The sequence below is a fragment of the Pezoporus wallicus genome, unplaced genomic scaffold, assembly GCF_028554395.1.
Source record: "Pezoporus wallicus isolate ANWC-B61680 ecotype Strahan unplaced genomic scaffold, APGP_CSIRO_Pwel_v1 contig_7073, whole genome shotgun sequence".
Taxonomy (NCBI): Eukaryota; Metazoa; Chordata; class Aves; order Psittaciformes; family Psittacidae; genus Pezoporus; species Pezoporus wallicus.
Window position 1 is genome coordinate 5,343,770 of NW_026641326.1, and position 17,841 is coordinate 5,361,610.

Below are 17,841 nucleotides of genomic sequence, written 5' to 3' on the forward strand. Positions count from 1 at the left end.
TGCTGGGGCAAACCTAGCTCCAAAACTTTAAGTTTAAACCAGAGGTGCATGAAATAAGTGGCATTAAATCTAACCTTCAACAAGGTTTTACCAGTTTCAGTAAACACTGAACCTGGTTCCCCGAAGGTATCATAAACTCTTACAACAAACACAGGATGGGTTGGTTTGTGGGTTTTCTTTTCAGGCAAAACCAGGCTAAGCTGTAAATTTCTACAAGACCATTTATGAGTTTTGTCAGCTGAAAAAAACATGTTTTTTCTGAAACCTGACAGCCTGCATGCTAGATCAGTGGGGTTGCGGGAGGGTGTCTGCTGCCCATCAGACGTTTTTGAAATAGGTTTGTGTACTTAACTGTAGTAAATACAACAGCGTGGAACTCCATCTTGGAACGTTTTCCATTCAGTTGTAGACAAAGGCTTCTGTTGATTTTTGTCCCTGAGGGAACTTTAAGTTCAAATTTTGTCAAAACCCTCAGCAGTACAGTGCAGTAGTCAATGTTTCTGGTGCCACAGCAGCCAGCATAGCCAGCCATCAACTGGGACTGGAAGCTGTTTGCAAGAGATAACCCAGGTGAGCTGTGTACAGCCATCAAGTATTTAACTATTTTAGGGATGTAGAAAAAGGGGGATGCAGCAGATAAAGGTGATTATTGATTAGAGTTCAGGTAATGGAGACCTCTCACCTTTATAATTACCCATATGTGAAGCTCTACATGCTGTGCGAGCAGGGAGTTGAGGGGCTGGGAAACAACCACAACTCACTGCAAATTGCTGTGAGGATGAGTCAGACACAGAACTTGGCTGAATTATAGATTTTCCTCATTCTTACACACTTCTGAATTGCTAATGGATATGCCATGTACATGTGTATCCAGCACTAGCAAACACATGGGCACAGTTATGTTTACGAAAGCAATTATATCTCTCCCCGGTAGAAAGAGGCTGCTTGCTGTTGCCATTAGTGTGTGGTCAGGAGATGCTAGCTCTGCAGCCTGTGGTACAGCCCTGTTTCCCCACTGGTGTGTGTTGTGCGCTGTTAAACCATATTGGAAGTTGTATATTGTCACCATTGGGGGTTTGTAAGAAAAAGATGGAAAAATTTCAGAGATATCATAGTTATGCCTTGGGTTGGAGAGATGACCTCTCAGGCTGTTCATTGCCTTCTGTGATATCATGTCTTTATGATGATTCCCGTTACCACTGTATTACCACTGACAACAGTGACTTGTGGTGCTTTCACTCTATTCCGAGACAAATTCTGCAAATCAGTTCACTAATATTGGCAAAAATAAAGGGCATGTGTTTTTTTTTCTGTCCCATCTGGCAAGGATTGCACATTTCTTTGTATGCAAATTATTGACTGGCAGGCTACACAGTAACTGTATCATCAGGTTTAGCATGGATGAGGGTTCACCCAAAAATGTGTTATTAACTTTAGATTAATCTTGTTCATTATTTGTTACTCTTTTTATGAAAATCTGCATTGGAGGCACAGGAGCTGTGTGGTGTGATGTAGCTGGAGGCCCTATGTGATGGAGAGGGCAGAGCATGGAGTTAAGGGGAGAATTACCAAGTGATTTTTGCATCCTGGTTGATTCCATGAAATTATTCTGTATGTATGTAAGAGGAGAAGACAATAATTGATCCAGTGTTCTAGCAGGGCAATGAAATGGTCTGTAGGCCCACAAAAAATGTTTATGGTGCATAATTCATGTAGCTTTACTATTAAAATAAAACTGTGAAAGAGAAAGATGGTCAGAAACTGCAGTGCTGTTGCCAGCAAACTACTGGTATGGGTGGAGAACAGCCCTGTGGGGTTGGGTAGGGCCACAAACGTGATACATGGTGCCAGGGATTTGCCTTTGCCTGGTAAAATCCTCTTTCCTCTTCCCCAGCACACTCATAGCCAGTGTGTTGTGGTGCATCAAGACGCCTTTCCAGTTCATGTTATGTTATTCATGGAGCTACAAATGTTGATTGCTTAATCAAATAGCAGTGAAATTTGAAATTACGAATATAACCTACAAGCAGTCAGCAAAATTTAGTAAGCAAGATGAGAATACAGAAATAATTCAAAGGACACTCATCAGATAATCAGTTATGCTTTATCATTGCCCAAATTTACCGTAACCATCAAAACACCCTGTTAGTGCCACTTAAGAGAGATTGGAACGCCAGGGAATGCAAGCAATCAGAACAATGAAAAAAAATAAAAATAAAAGAGAAGTCTGCAAATTATTCACCAAAAATTGGTCTTTATGAAGCTTATACAACTCTGCTGTTGACAGAGGCATTATCCACTCAAGCCCATCAGGGTGCAGCCGCAGAGGTGTGCAAAGCTGGTATAATGGGGCATTAGCTTGTGTATGCCAGGGTCTGTGCCACAGTCGTGTTCTGATGGGGTAAAGCCTTGCACGTGGATGAAGCTACAGATTCTTCCCTCACTCCATTCAGGGCAACGTTATCCTATTGCTGTATAAGAGAAAATTATGTCTTGGCCAGACTTGGATATGACTTAATGGTTTTTGATGTGCATGGATTTTATGAACTGGATGGGGGAGGGGGAAGAAAATATGGGCTCTGATTGGGATTTTCTATGGCAAAGTAATGTTATAGTATCTGAATACATAAAATAAATAGCAGGTGTAAAGGTCTGGCACTTCCTAGCCGGGAGTGCAGCAAATGCTGGAAGGTGAAGAAGGGCTGAGCTTGTGTGTGCATCAACTTCTCTAATGGAAACTGAGATTATGGCAGGCTCAGACGGTAATGTGCACAGAGCCAAGAAATATGTGTCTGTAGTAAATCATGCAAAAGCAAAAATGCTATAACCAGTTGCTCACTACCATCAGTTGCAGTGCAATAGCTGAGGGAATAGTTTCTCTTCAGGAAAAACTTTGCGTGACTTCGCTGTTGCTGATGGCTGTATCTGGAAGGTCCCAGTCTGTGACAGGGAAAGCAGAGATATGGAGTAAAATAGACAGGAGAACTTCATCACTTCCCATACCTAAGAATAAATTGCATTTGAAAACTCAGAAAAGCAACAATAGTTTTATGGAACTGCATGGTCAAGGAAAGTGCAAACCTAATTCATGGAGCTGCATTCACCATATCTGGATTTAAATTGGTCCTGGGATGAGGCTCAGCTTTTGTTTCAGAAAGCCTCAAAATTAGTTCAAAATCCCGTCCTACTGCAGTTACAGTGTGGGTTGCTTGAGACTGTTATGAAGGAACGATTTTCTTCATTTTCTTGATTTCATATTTCATTCTTGCCATGGGTAAGGAAGCTTAATTTTTGTGCTTCAAGATTTACAGGAAATGCTGCAAATCTTTCATCTCACACTGAAAAAGTTCCTGCCTCTCCAACTTGAGAGTGACATAGTAGGTGATAACATCAAAATTATAGGAATCATTAAAGATTGGATTAATCTCTGTAACTTTCAGTAAAGCCTATTAAAAAAATAATAGTGTATTGTACCACACTGTTCTTATTAAAAATGATAAATGATCCCCATTTTTTTGGCTAATACTAATTTCAAAATTTCATTCTTCTATGCAGCTTTATGGTTACCATAATCTTGATATTTTAATAGCTTTTCCCATAATAGCTGCAGAGACCTTTTTAAGTGGCAGCACTGACTTTATGGACTTTAGAAAAATCAAGAAAAGAGGTTTTTTGTACTAAAAGGCAAAAGCAAGGCAAAGCCAAAACAGTATGACGGAAGAGCAGAGGACCTTGTTTTGGTAAACCATACTGTCTAATGGTAATAGTTACTCATAGCAGTATTTCTGTTCAGCTTTAAGTAGCCCTTTTTTTTTTTTGCACTTGCTATCATTTAGAGAAAGTTTACAATCTACAGTGTCTTCAGCTTTGTTTCTTGTCTCGAACAGTGTTGTGTAGGCAGCACAGGAGAGACTTGAGCTTTAATAGTTTATCATTGAATGCGTTAAAAAAATGATGAGATCTGAACGTGATCAGGAAAGGCAGACCCAGGAGGAACGTGTGCTTTGCCGAGCAGAGCAAACAAAACCAAACAAGAAAACCCCAGACAAAACCCGTGCAGCAAGGCAAAGTGATGCAAATTCTACTTTGCGTGTCTCATTTTCCCCAGGATGAGCGAAGGTGTTGGGCTCAGCACCCCAGCAGGCTCAGCTTCTCCAGAAAGGCAGCCATGGTGTGGCACAGGACTGCCAGGTCTCTCTGCTGGTGCCCTGGGAAGTGGCTCAGGACATTTCTTTTTGGGGGGCAGTAAAAAAAGTGTGTCTGCTGTCTGATAATAAAATTGAAAAGGCGTATCTTAAACGTTCTAAATCTACATTCAAGTGGTTTGAATAATTTATTTCCTTTTTAATTACTAAAGTTGACAGCAACTGCTGACCGCTCTAAATTTTGTTAACCATGGTAATTAGCCATGAAATAGTGGCAGAAGCTTTGGGTTCTCTTTCGAAATATTCATTGACACTTAGACATGATGCGGGGTACGTACCTGTGGTTAGTACAGTTGGTCCTGAAACCCAGAGGTAGCCTGAGCATTGTTCATTGCATAGTATGGGGGGGAGCAACTGGTGTAAGAGAGTCTCTGAAAAGGGCAAAAAGAGTGAAGAAAAAAAGGCTTCTGGCTTCTTTGGTATTGCTGCCACATGTTTAAGTAACACAACTTTGCAAACAGGAACTCGAGTAAAGGGCTGCCTATGGAGCTTTGAATCAAGGCTGTTCCTGCCTGATGTTGCGTAGATGGATGTTAGAGGTGTATAACCTGCTTCCATGTACTGCCTATCATGTTCTCCTGCCTGTCGCTAGCACAGAGACATAAATATTAACGATAAATGTGCTGTGATACCTCTGTGCAACTGAGCTTCTCCTGAAAGCCTTACTGTAGTGACAGGGGATGCAGCATGGCGAAGAGGTTGATGTTTTGCTGGTATGCAGTGGGCTTTCCTGCCATATATCTGGTCTGGGAATGATTTGCAGCTCTACATGTTTGGGATGATCACTTCCACTGTCCTTCAAAGTCAAATCAAGGTTCTGCTAACATGCCTGTTACCTCCACTGTTCTTCATGAGCCCGAATTTTCTATTGGTTCCTTTTAAGTAGGTGAGTAATGTTAACTAATTTAGGATGCTCTTCCGCTTCTCTGTTGTCATTTGTCTGGACCAAAAGAACAAATACCTAGCGATTTGTAGGCTTGTGCTCAGAAACCTACAATCCATTTTCCTTCTTCTAGCTTGTGCCTGTGCTGGTTATGTGGGTATCCCAAGTACTCAAGAGTGTGTAACCCCTCAGTATAGATTTGCATAGATGAAAAAGGCTCTTCACATTGTCAACACAGTAAGAAAAGTTTCAGGGTTGAATGTCTTCAGTCTGGTGATGGCTCAAGTCAGGGTGCATAGACCATCTGTACCAAAACTGTACGGGTAACTTCTTCATCTCCTATCCTTGCCGATAATCATTTGAGAAGTGATGATTTGCTACCCAAAAATCTCTGTCTTGTTCTGGTCTATCATGGAAATCCAGTTCATTAGGGCAACGAAGAGAAGTGCAGTATCAAGGTACAACAGAGGTCTTTGCAGTGGAAAACCACTGCTGGCAGTGGGATGGCAGCTTGTTTCTGCTTGTCATTAAAACCAGCAAATATGGGTCAGAAATCTTTGGATAATATTCTCTGAGAGTCTTATTTGAGCATGCTTTAAAGGGGAAATTAAAAGCATTGTAAATTAAGCAAAATTACATGAAAAGGGCCCCAAATTAGGAAGAAGTTTGTAATAAATTCTTTGAGGATGTAGAGTCTAATGTGCAATTAGAGAACCACGAATTGCCTGTTTCTGCTCATTCTTTGTACTGAAAGACTCGCTCTGTAACTTCAGTAGATGTTTCAATCGCATGCGGTCACCAGGAGCCATCTCAGGCTGTATTTTAAGTGTCTGTTTACACAGTTGTTACAAATTGCCTATGGGATGTGAACTGTCTATCACTTCCATAGCAATTAGTATGAGAAGCCTTATCAAAAGAAATCCGTCAAGTTTGAAAAGCCATAAATATTGCACTAGGATCTCTGAGGAAATCAAAGTGAGTTTGATACAGTGTTTATTTACATGTTGCTACACAAGCAAAAGCACTTATAGATGTTCCAGTCTATGTTATTCCCTGTGCTCTATATTCCATTACTCCCATGTTATTTGAGAGAGGGAATTACCCAGAGAATTGTTTTAAATATTATATAGTGATAATGGACTACTGCTAGTATCTAATTCTGTGTAGTTCTGGGTAGGTGTATTTTTCTGGACAATGATTTGTTGTAATAAAAGGAAGGCAGAGCTGTGGCATCAGATGTTTATTATGTTCCTCAGTTCTATGTAGTCTAATTAATAGAGTTTGAAGATGGCTTTTGAGGAGATTCTGATGTTTTGCCCTCTGGAAATAAGTATCCTTTAGTTTCCCATGCGTTGGGTTCATCTGTGTGGAGGAATCCCAAATCATCACTATTTGGTGCTTGCTTTGATCAGACCTCTTTACTATATGCACAAATTTCCGTTTGCCTTCTGCTCTCCTGTGACCTGCTTACCCAGGGTTTCCATCTGGCACTCAGCTCAAATGACACAAATATTTAAGCCTTTTAACTAAGGCAGAGACTAGGAGAAGCTACTACAACAGTTATAAGATTGGAAAGCCTGTCTTGAAAATGAAGGCAGAAGGGCTCTTGATGGCTCTCACCAGCAAAGAGGCAGGAACTCTTTAAGCTAAAGGTATCATTAGCCCAGAAGCACATAGCTTTAGACTAGTAATGGAAATATTTAACCTGAAAATTAGAGGGTTCTTAGCAATTCAAGTAATACCAACTTAAAACAGAAAAGTAGGAGCCAAAACCTTGCTGCTTCTCAGGTGTATTTATGAATAGCATTATGTAACTTCCTGGGGAAGGATAAGGAGGGACAAGAATTGTTGATCCAAAAGACCCTCCCAGTTCCATGGGTTTTGTTGAGGAACATGTACTCAATTCCCTGTCCCACAATCAACACACAATGGTGTTCCGTTGCAGAGCTCAGGGGGCTTCGGTGGAAACTTGCTGTGAAGATTCACTCAGATTTAAATGCCTCTGTGCATTGCAGGACCATGGTGTTTATTTGCCTAGTGCTGGATGCTTCTGGAGGAGCAAGATAATTGTTCACCAAGAGTAAATAAAAAAAAGCAAACAACCAACCTAACTACTTGCAGAAAATAATAAGCCAGCTGAGAAGTGGTACCTTGTTTATTCTGAGTATCCTCTTGACATCAGCATGAGGTTACTTATAATTAGATGCACATGTGTAAATACGATGATTAGATATTCCCACATAAACATAATTATCATATCTTCCTAAAAGTCTAAGCAGGCATTTTATGATCCTGTTGTTGAAAATAAATAAGTAAAAGCCAACAATCTGCATTCAGCCTCTTACATATGTAAACAGTGGAACATGAGGGCAGAATATATTTTCCAAAGTACCTGATGGTAGTTGAGGTCAATTACAGTTATGACTCATTAGAGTATTAAAATAAGAATGCACTTTTTAGTGTAATTAGTGTTCCCTTAGAAAACTACAGCAATCTTGTGTAGTTCTTCAAGGATTTTCAGGGTGTTTGAGCATTAGTTGTAGGCAAATATTATAGGGTTGTTTTGCATTAACCTCACTTACAAACTCTGCAACCACTTGCAGCATCTCACTTATATTGTTATTGCTCAAATAACTTCCAAAGATGCCTTGTAAAACAAAGAGTACTGTCTAACTAGTCATATGGAGGATTACAGCTGCTTAATTTAGTGTTCAGTTTTTTGCTGATTCAGAAATTCCAAAGGAATAAAGTACACAGAGTGTGATAACACACGTGGCAGATCCTCCTCCAAACTGTGTTTAAAGGAAAAAAAATTAAGGAAGAATAAAAGAAAAGTCGTGAGTCAGGCTGAAATGTTCATGACAAAAAGGTGAGGTTCTTGTAAAATGCTTTCTGTGTTGGGCTGCAAGAACTTGAAGGAGCAACAAGAATATTAGATCTGTCTGTCGGCTCAGAAGTGTCACAGTTGGAAATTTATATTCATAGCCATAAAGATAAGAACTTGCAAAATGTTTACCTTGTTATCATTTTGTGGACTGTGATATATCCAGTTTTCCTAACCAAAAGGGGCAGGGAGAAACTAATTTTCAGGGCTCCAGCTCTGACTTGGGAAGGAGTCCAGCACTAGACTGTGCCCCATGAGAACGTGTGTCCTGTCACTAAGACTGGTGTTACCTTGTGCTTCCAGAGCTCACCTACGCATGGATCTTCAATGAGTACCCGACCTTCGTACACCAGGACAATCGCCGTTTTGTTTCACAAGAGACTGGGAATTTGTACATCGCAAAGGTGGAAGCTTCAGATGTGGGCAACTACACGTGCGTGGTGACGAACACTGTGACCAACAGCAGGGTCCTGGGCCCCCCCACCCCACTCATCCTCAGGAATGATGGTAGGACTTAGAGGATGGGAACTGGGGGCTGGGGTTGGAAAGTTTGTTTTGTTTTCTTTGACTGGCTGTCACCCAGACATTAAGAAGTGGCCTGAAATCATAGAATCATAGAATAGTTAGGGTTGGAAAGGACCTTAAGATCATCTGGTTCCAACCCCCCTGTCAGGGACACCTCACACTAAACCATGGCACCCAAGGCTCTGTCCAGTCTGGTCTTGAGCACTGCCAGGGATGGAGCATTCACAACTTCCCTGGGCAACCCATTCCAGTGCCTCACCACCCTAACAGGAAAGAACTTCCTCCTTATATCCAATCGAAGCTTCCCCTAGTTAAGTTTGAACCTGTTACCCCTTGTCCTGTCACTACAGTCCCTAATGAAGAGTCCCTCCCCAGCATCCCTATAGCCCCACTTCAGATACTGGAAGGCTGCTATGAGGTCTCCACGCAGCCTTCTCTTCTCCAGGCTGAACAGCCCCAACTTTCCTCAGCCTGTCTTCATACAGGAGGTGCTCCAGTCCCCTGATCATCCTTGTGGCCTCCTCTGGACTTGTTCCAACAGTTCCATGTCCTTTTTATGTTGAGGACACCAGAACTGCACACAATACTCCAGGTGAGGTCTCACAAGAGCAGAGTAGAGGGGCAGGATCACCTCCTTCGACCTGCTGGTCACGCTGCTTTTGATGCAGCCCAGGATACGGTTGGCTTTCTGGGCTGCGAGCGCACACTGAAGCTGGCTCATGTTTATATATTTATATCAGAGAGATTTTTCCCTGTGGAGAGATGCGGTGAGGCTGGAGACCTCTGCTTTAGCTGTGGTTCAGTGTCACAGACAGTGGTGGAGTTTGATGCTGTGGCCAAGGTTGCGCTACCCACCACTGGAACAACTCTCAATCTCAGGCAATAATTATAAAAGAGAAACATGGTGACACTTTGCCAAAGACAGGAAATAAAATAGATTTTAGAGTTTGGATATGCTAGTTTTGCTCATTTTATACAGCCCAGAAGAGAACAAAGGCACTTTGTTGTTTCGGTAACTGTTAGCTTGGGCTGTATTTCCCAGCAGAATTAGTGCTATTTTTAGTTGCCTGTGGAATAATACAAAAAAGCAAGAACAAACCAAAAGAGGATTTCTAAATTTATCCAGACAATTGATTTGTATCATTGTCATTTGTTAGTAGATAAGAAAAATAAATTTGTATGCTAATTTGCAATTAAAATTAATTAAAATTTGTCTGTTTAAAGGATAACAGTCAGGACATTTGTGCCAGAAATAGAAATTCATTATCAGAAGCTTATTCTAGAAGAAGTTCCATTGTCACCTAGTGGTATTTGACAAAAATTCCTTGCTTGTAAAAATACAGGCTTGTTGCTGCCAGCCTCCTGCCCATAGCCATCCCCTTCACATTAACACGGTTCCTGTGGACAGGGAGTTTGGACACGTTGGTAATGGGAAAGTGCCGCAGTTAGGCTGTGATAGCTGATGAGAGCTGCTTATCCAGGGCTGTTACAGGGCAGGCTGCATATCTGTAAACACAGTGGCAGTAAATCTGTCCCTCTCAGTCCAGAATAAGTCATCTAATGTGTGAACGATAAAGAGGAATATTTAAATTTGTCTCATACCAACATTTTCAATGTTTCAAGAAGAAATATTTTTAAGTATTACATTAACAGAACTTTTATGTAAACCTTACCTAGCTGAAAGTGCTTCCATTTATCACAATCAAGCTCAGTGTTTGCTCCTGTTCCGCGATGGGGCTGATGCTGGGATGATTGCTAGGCAGCCTGATTGTAAAGTGCCTTGCCAAGGGCTTTACCCCAGTGCATCGCTCCTCCGCGCACTCTGCTTTATTTACGGGGACCAATTGCCTTCCTGAGGTAATTCACAGAAATGTTCTCCGATTCTTTTGAAGTGCACTCTGCTGTTTATTAAAGATATGAAACTTTAATTGAACCTCTGAGGGGCTGGGGAATGCATTCCTGAGTTAAACAAGGAAGGTGCTGTTGTATCTGTAGAGCCAAAGATGGCTGTACTCGAAAGCTGAACACGGGATAAAAGTGTGTTTTGAAATAAGATTGCACCAGTATTACAGACAAGCTTCGTTTTAAAAATCAGTAGGTCTCCATTTTTCATTCCCTGTAGGGTAACCCTGTAAAATCAAACATGCTATCACACTTGAAAAGAGAAATTATATATGTTTCTTTAGAAGCTCAAACAACAGAAATGAGTAGAATGTGAGGCACATCTTATTTCCACCGGCAAATCTGTCTTGCTTATCTTTTGTCTTCGTATCTGACATGTCCAGCATATCTTAATATATATGACATACTATTTTCTTTACAACACTCTTATCATTAAATTAGTAGGCTCGGAGACTAGCTCATCAGCAATTAGTGTTTCAGTCCCATTTAATTTCAATTAGTGAGTTAAGTGGGGAAAAATGCACCATGTATCTCTCCCAGTCAATGTACTGAGTTGCCCCCCTGGTGGCTGCCTGGGCAGGCAGCAAAGTGCCATGTGTGCAGGGCTCTCCTGCAGCTCAGGAGGAGGGATTTGGGGGGTCCCTGTCATACCCTCCCCAGCATATCCCGAGTTATGGGGAGGTTGCTGCAGCTCTGAGGCAGCTCAGCCCTGGGCTGTAGGACTGGAGTCCCACCTAGGACAGTCTGCCCTCCACCACTGCACCCTTCATAAAATGCTCTTTTGCTGGAAGTTTCTGAGCTCTTACCTGGTTGGCTTCATGTTGAAATACTTTTTATGAGTTCCACAGGAAATCAGATAATTTACAACAAACTCCTTTTGACACTCCTGTTTCTCTCAAAAATCAAAGTTATTTCTCAGCTGCAAAACTTTTTTGCTGTCATGCAGAATTAATTGTGGGTCCCTAGAGTTAATACATAGCCCCATTACTGTGAAAGAAGCAAATGGCGGTATAAGATACTATCTGAAAGGAATGCTATCTGAAAGGAATACTGTCTGAATGGTTACACAGAACTAAGAATAGTACCTGTATTTGGTTTTTTAAAATTATTTCATATTGCATTGAAGAGAGGAAAAGGGAAAGCTCTGTCATTTTGTGCTGGTGATAATCTCCTACTCAAAAACCTTTAAAACTTCCCCATTCCAGAGCTGTAGGAAGAAAACAGAGTTCAGATGCTCACAGTTTGGCTGACCCTATGCTGTTTGATATCAAGAATTTCAATGGTTTTAACAGACAGGTGTATGAATTACATGGTGGGTATTCTTGCTGTAGCCAGTGTTCAGCCTGCTCATCGAGCTAACGATCAGTCCCCATTTGCCCAGAGCACTTGCCCCTGCCATGCTGGGATTGCAAAATGTCTACAAGAACCTTGAGGCTTCTTTTCATATTTCTTCATCAAATTATGGCAGTAATTTTTCTAGACCGTAGTGAATCATTTAGGTTTTTTTACACTGAATACCTGCCATCTTCATTGTGGTTATTTGACTGGAATGTAATCATCCTGGAAAACAGCTTTTCAGCATGTTTTTTTTAAGCGCTGCTTGCTTTACAGCACCAGGCTTTTGAGCTGTAATCTGTAAAAGGAAAAGATACGGGTGTAGGGAATGAAATCAGATCCTGTAGGCAGATTGCTTTACCCACCTGGGCCTTTTGTGCTCCTTTTTTTCCTTGTTTTCAGCTGCAAGGCTTCAGAGTTATGGATCTCCTGATGTTTGCAGCAGCTTTTAGTAACCAGCAGTACATGCTCCTGTTGACAGAACTCAGGTTCCTTCCCTGTCTCTGTGCTGTGGAAGCAGAAGGTGCCTCTTATCCCATTAGTTATCCTCAGACAGTTTTTCCTCCTTGGAGAGGTAAATATCACAGAGGGTTACAGGATGGTGGTAGGAACAGACCATGCCAAGGCAGCTGTCACAGTCAGCATGAGCTCAAGCTCTGTTTCTATGGACAGAGGTTATCTGATGATGATAAATACACTGTACTAAGTATAGTGTGTGCTGGGGAAAAGATGTTTTTCCTCTGTCCCTCTTAATTCTCTCCCACAGCCGCATGCAGTTACCCCCTGTTTAAATAGTTTCATGTAGTTATATGAATTTGTGGCAGTGAGGATGCTTGCAGTGCAGGTGGATAAAATATTTAAATACAGTGTCATGTAAGTGTAGCAGTGCCTGAAACTGCATGTATTTCGTTTGGGACCAGTCCTCCTGAAATGTACACCCATATTCCAGCACATGTCTTTGGGAATGACATGCAGCTCTCCCTTTGTAAGTGCTAGTTCATCAAAGGAATAAGTAAGGGAAGGTACAGTTTTCTGGGTTTCCCAAGGTGTCAGTGTTTGGTTTCAGCTTTGGTTCTGAAGTATGATAGTTAGTCCTGGTATTACCAACTGGTGCATTCCATTGTGGGGAAAGGGATCTCTGAGATATTTCTGTGTTGGAAAAGAAAATAAATAGTTAAATGTATATGGCACTGAAGAATGAAAATGATCTTAAAGCCTAAAGTTGTCCATTAAGATTCTAGCACTTAACTGCAGCTCAGAAGAAAAAAGATTTAAGTTTGAATGCCAGAGAGGCCACCTGGCAGCTTGCTGAGGGATATGGACTGGAAGAGAAGAGGAAAGGGAACAAACCTGCAATGCTGTCTCCTTTGTTTAATACAAACATGGAGTCTTAGCACTATTCCTCCCTGAACAGGCATCAGGTATCCTGGGGTGCTGTCCCCACTGCTACCGCAGCACCTTTGGGACCCCTTGGGCCATCCCAGCCCCACAGCAAACACAAGGCAAAGCCTGTTAAGAGCACGCAGGTGTTGAGAGCCGCTGCTCTTGCAGTACTTCTTTTTAAAATGCACTTAGGATTTTTTACATCGGCATTAAAACAGTAATAGTAGGAAGGAACTGAAATAGTCCTGGAATAAAATTACCATCAGCGGCAGCTGTATGGGCCAATTAAACTTTAACATTTCACAGGTGTTGTCAGGAAATGCATATCATCTCCTCAGACAAATTACTTGCCTCTAAATTCCTGGGACTTTCATCCAGAAGCACGTTTTTAAGCCTTGAAATTGGAAATAAAAATAGGAAAGCCTCTGAAACGCAAACACATAAAACATCTGATGTGCCATGAAGATGGGTCTGGTTTTTTTGCTTGTTGAGGACTGGTTGGTAGCTGGCCCATTAGTGGGCTGCTTGAGAGGGGCAAGGTGGCTCCTTGCCCTGGCTCCCTTTCTCCCATGTTTCCCACCCTCCGGCTGACTGCCAGCAGAACCTGCGGACCTTTTGGAGGGAGCTGCATCATCTCTGCTCACGTGCCTGGGTTATAATGGGGCAGGTGATGGCTGGTGGCACAGGTATCAAGCAGCTCTTCACCTCTGATGGTCAGACATCGGAGGGTGATGGAGACCATGGTTTCTTCAGGTAAGTCTCCAGCCTGAAAGCCAGTGTCTTCCACAGTGAGCCAGCTGGCTGAATCTGGTCAGACTTTCCTGCAAAACATATCCTCAGAAGATCTTCCTCTGCCAAATTTGCAGGCTTCATTGCAGAACCTAGAAATGGTCTTCTGGCAAAACGTCCCAATAAGTTCTAGTATCAGCAACACAATGCTGCTATTGCCAAATGTTCCACTCGACCTTGCCCTTGGGCACTACTGGGCAATACCTGCTCTTGTCTTGGCAGAACCTCACCCAGCAAATGTTTTGCATGGAGTCTGGAGAAATATAGGCAAGTTTGCAAAGATTTAGTGTGTCACAACCTGAAGAACAGAGAGTGTTTTCCATGATGTTAACTGTAATAGACATTTCCAGCCCTTCAGGGCTGCAGTGTTAATGCGCAGAGGGCTAAAGAAAGCGTGCCCCATAATTCTTGTTTGTACAGTGTGGGAATGCTGGAGCATTTGATGCAGACTCATGGGTTTCCTGCTGTATGTGCTGACTAGGACATGACTATGGAGAGAGTGCTTGTATTATTAATAAATGCATTTAATTTTGATGATTGATGATGTGCCGCCGCTCCTCTTTATATAATGTGGCAGCAGTGCTTATTTGCAATTAAGGGTTGGAAGAAAGATGGTGTAACCTGCTATTGCACCAGAACAGGTAATACTCAGGTCAGCAAGTAAAGGTAGACTTGATGTAAGCCTCATACTGAGCATTTTCAACTTTAAAACTCTGAACTGTGAAAAACTAAAGGAAAAAAAGGCTTTTCTTGCATCCTCTTTTCAAAGCAGGGGACCAAAATAGAGCATTGCAGCCTGGACTTACCTGAATCTCTCTGCAAAATCATGCTCTCGCATTTTTGTGTTACCTGTGCTCTCTCATTCCTGTATTTGTGCATTCTGTTGGCATCCCCCTGGTCTGATCCAGCACCACTCCTGCCTTGCAGCCTGTGCACTACTTGCCTGCCCTGCACTTGGCCAACATCCAGGAAGTGCCGCACAGTTAAGATTTAAACTGCAATCATCAATTAGCTGGTAATCACTATTGGTGAAATTATATGTGCTGGTTTTAAGACAGTACAGTGACTAGAAACATAGCCATTTATCATAAATATAATGGCCTTTTTATGTGCACAAATTTTTAAACACAATTCCATAAAGAGGCTGCTACGATACGTGATTTATTGGAGCAGTAAAAATAAAGAAATTACCCAAAGAGTGTGATCTCTGCACATCTAAATACTTGAAGTTAATAGAAGCATCGATTAGCTCCAGTGCTTTTAAAACTTTTTCTAATGGCTATTTGTTCCGCATTTTGTTTTCTAGAAGGTGGTGAACCTCCCTTATTATCGCTTTCGTTATTTCACAAGTTTCCTGCAACAATCCTGAATATTCAAAACCAAAAAGTAACAGAGCCATGAAGAAATTTTAATCTTTGGCAGATGGTGTGGAGCGCTGGTTCAGATTTTCCTCTGGCAGTAAATGGGAAAAGAGCCCACACTACACGGCTGTTAGAAACAGGCCATGTTCAAAATGAATGGATTAATTGGGCAAGTAATGATGTATAGAACAGCTCTGTGCTAGCACGGGAACACTTGCGAATTTATTGCAAAAATTCAACCAAGCTTTAGCATCTATTTTATGTTCACAGGGGTGATGGGGGAGTATGAGCCGAAAATAGAAGTGCAGTTCCCAGAAACAGTTCCATCTGCAAAAGGAACAACGGTGAAACTGGAGTGCTTTGCCTTGGGGAAGTAAGTTTTCATCCATTATTATTATTCCTCCAGCTTCTCCCTTTCATAGTGCTGTATTGTAGAGTTTGCAGGATTTCCTAATCATTCACTTTCCTTAGCAGGAGTGCATTCATAACAGACAGAGGGCTTGGGGAGCAGGGGCTTTGCTCACCAAAACAATAGACTTCCTCTCCCAAGGAAGAGAGAAGACATAACTTACTTTGTAAAGATGTGTTTGCGCTTCTCCTGTTTTACGGTTTCATGCCACACTTAAAACATGTCTCTTCTTTCTAGAGTAAACTCTGACAATATTTCCAAAATAAAAATGTGGGACTGGTAGGAAAGTGGATGTATTACCACAGCAGAACCCCTAATTCCTCTTTGTTAAAACAGCATCTTAATAATACTTTGATATTAAGTATTAGTAAAATTTATAGTATTATTGCTATTTTAATAATACAGCCTTCTGCTTTTAAAACTATGTGTGCAATACACCACTGGTATACATATGTATGTTTATAAGCCACCTATAATGAAATTGCTTCAGACCCTGTGCTTCAGACTGACCACATCTTCATCATCCTCCAATATGAAACAGTGTTAAGTTGTTCAGACAAAAGCTTATCAGGAGAAGACCCATAGCTTTTTATGAAAGTCTTATTTTGCTTTATTTTTCTTATTTAGCCCAGTTCCTACAATTAGCTGGAGGAGAGCGGATGGGAAACAGATACCCCGAAAAGCCAAGAGACACAGATCAAGTGGACTTCTTGAAATCCCAAATTTTCAGCAGGAAGATGCTGGACTCTATGAGTGCGTAGCTGAAAACGTGCGAGGGAAAAATGTGGCACGAGGACAACTGACATTTTATGGTAAGCAGACTGCCAGCTTTCAGGGGGTTTTATTGTATCAAATGCAATATGCAGTAAATATTTTGTGAGAAAGTAATTTTTGAGGCTATTTTTAAAATTACTTTCTTCTGCAAACAGCACATCTCAAAAAGGTTGTGATTTGAAATAAAACCTGTCTGAATGCTGCATATTAATTGAGAGTCAGAGCAGTTGGAACAAAAACACGTAGATGGAAGCACATTGGCATGGTAACATACAGAAAACTCTTCCAAATGGCTCATTTGCTTTCTTGTGGCTGTGAGGATGAAGTAGGTATTCCAGTGGAGAATTATGGTGGTTACAACTTGGGATTTATTCCGTATGTGTTGCCCCAGCTTGTGTTAATAAATGTTAATTGCTTGCAAGCAATTAAGGACTGCTTTCAAGAGGAGCCACTGGTTGCACAGCCTAGAAAGTTGGGATTTAACACTGTTGGAGCCTGTTCACACAAAGACTTACTACACATGCTCTTCTTGCACTGAAGTCAGAGCCATTGAACACGGTGCATAAAAATGTAAAACTTCACAGGCCTTCTGTGTTAAGTAGATGTGTGTACCTCTAATCCTGATACAAGTATCTGCCTGCCCCCAAATTTCTGCTGGAAACAGCCCCATCTTGCAAATCGAATGCTTTTAAGAGATTATTAAAAGCAAATTAAATGCTTCTAGGAGATGAACCAAGCTTGCAGGGGGAAACTTTTACCTGTTCTGAGTTACTGTGGATTTACTTGTGTAGAGGTAAACGAGAGTCAAAGATTGGGGTTGTAGAGGTGTGAATGGGCTGTTGGTTTGGTCCTTAGTTTCTGTTTGGTATTTTGTGGAGGAGCTGCAGGTTACGTATCCCACATTTCAGGTGTGCAGAGACCTCCCCTCTGTCATAAAAAATATTTCTTTGTTGCTGCCCTGTTACCATCTTCAGGAGCTTTATAGTGTCCTTATTCCTTATGGACCACATGGAGAAAAATTCCTTGTTTTCTGCCCCAGATGCTCCCAAGGGCCTGACTTCTGTCAGCAGGGAAGATTGGGCTGGACTCCAGAGATGAGAAGAATGTTTTTGATTTATAGTAAATTTGCCCCTGAAAAAGAGTTTGGGATCTATCCTTCCTGGCAAAACTACATTGAATTTTATTTTTTTCTTAAGCATAAATAGGAATTGGAAATATTCCTAAAAGACATTTTCATTTAGAAATCAGAACTTTTGGGGCTTGCATTTCAAATGAACACTTCTCCTTTTAAAACAAAATGAGAAAACATTAAAAAGGAGTGAAGTAACAAGAACAAAGTGAAATCTTTCATATTAAAAAAGAATCTGGGGTTAATTCAAACTCTTTTTTTC

General features: G+C 41.4%; 1 protein-coding gene across 3 annotated transcripts in view; it reads left to right on the forward strand.

Moving 5' to 3' along the window:
• LOC130606486 (contactin-4) overlaps window positions 1–17,841 on the forward strand; it is a 341,120-nt gene that overhangs the window by 248,103 nt on the left and 75,176 nt on the right. For all 3 annotated transcript variants that reach the window (XM_057422892.1, XM_057422890.1, XM_057422891.1), the window contains 3 exons: window positions 8,276–8,479; window positions 15,538–15,640; window positions 16,304–16,488. In XM_057422892.1, the coding sequence (XP_057278875.1) occupies window positions 8,276–8,479; window positions 15,538–15,640; window positions 16,304–16,488 (492 nt within the window). The remainder of the gene's footprint in view (window positions 1–8,275; window positions 8,480–15,537; window positions 15,641–16,303; window positions 16,489–17,841) is intronic.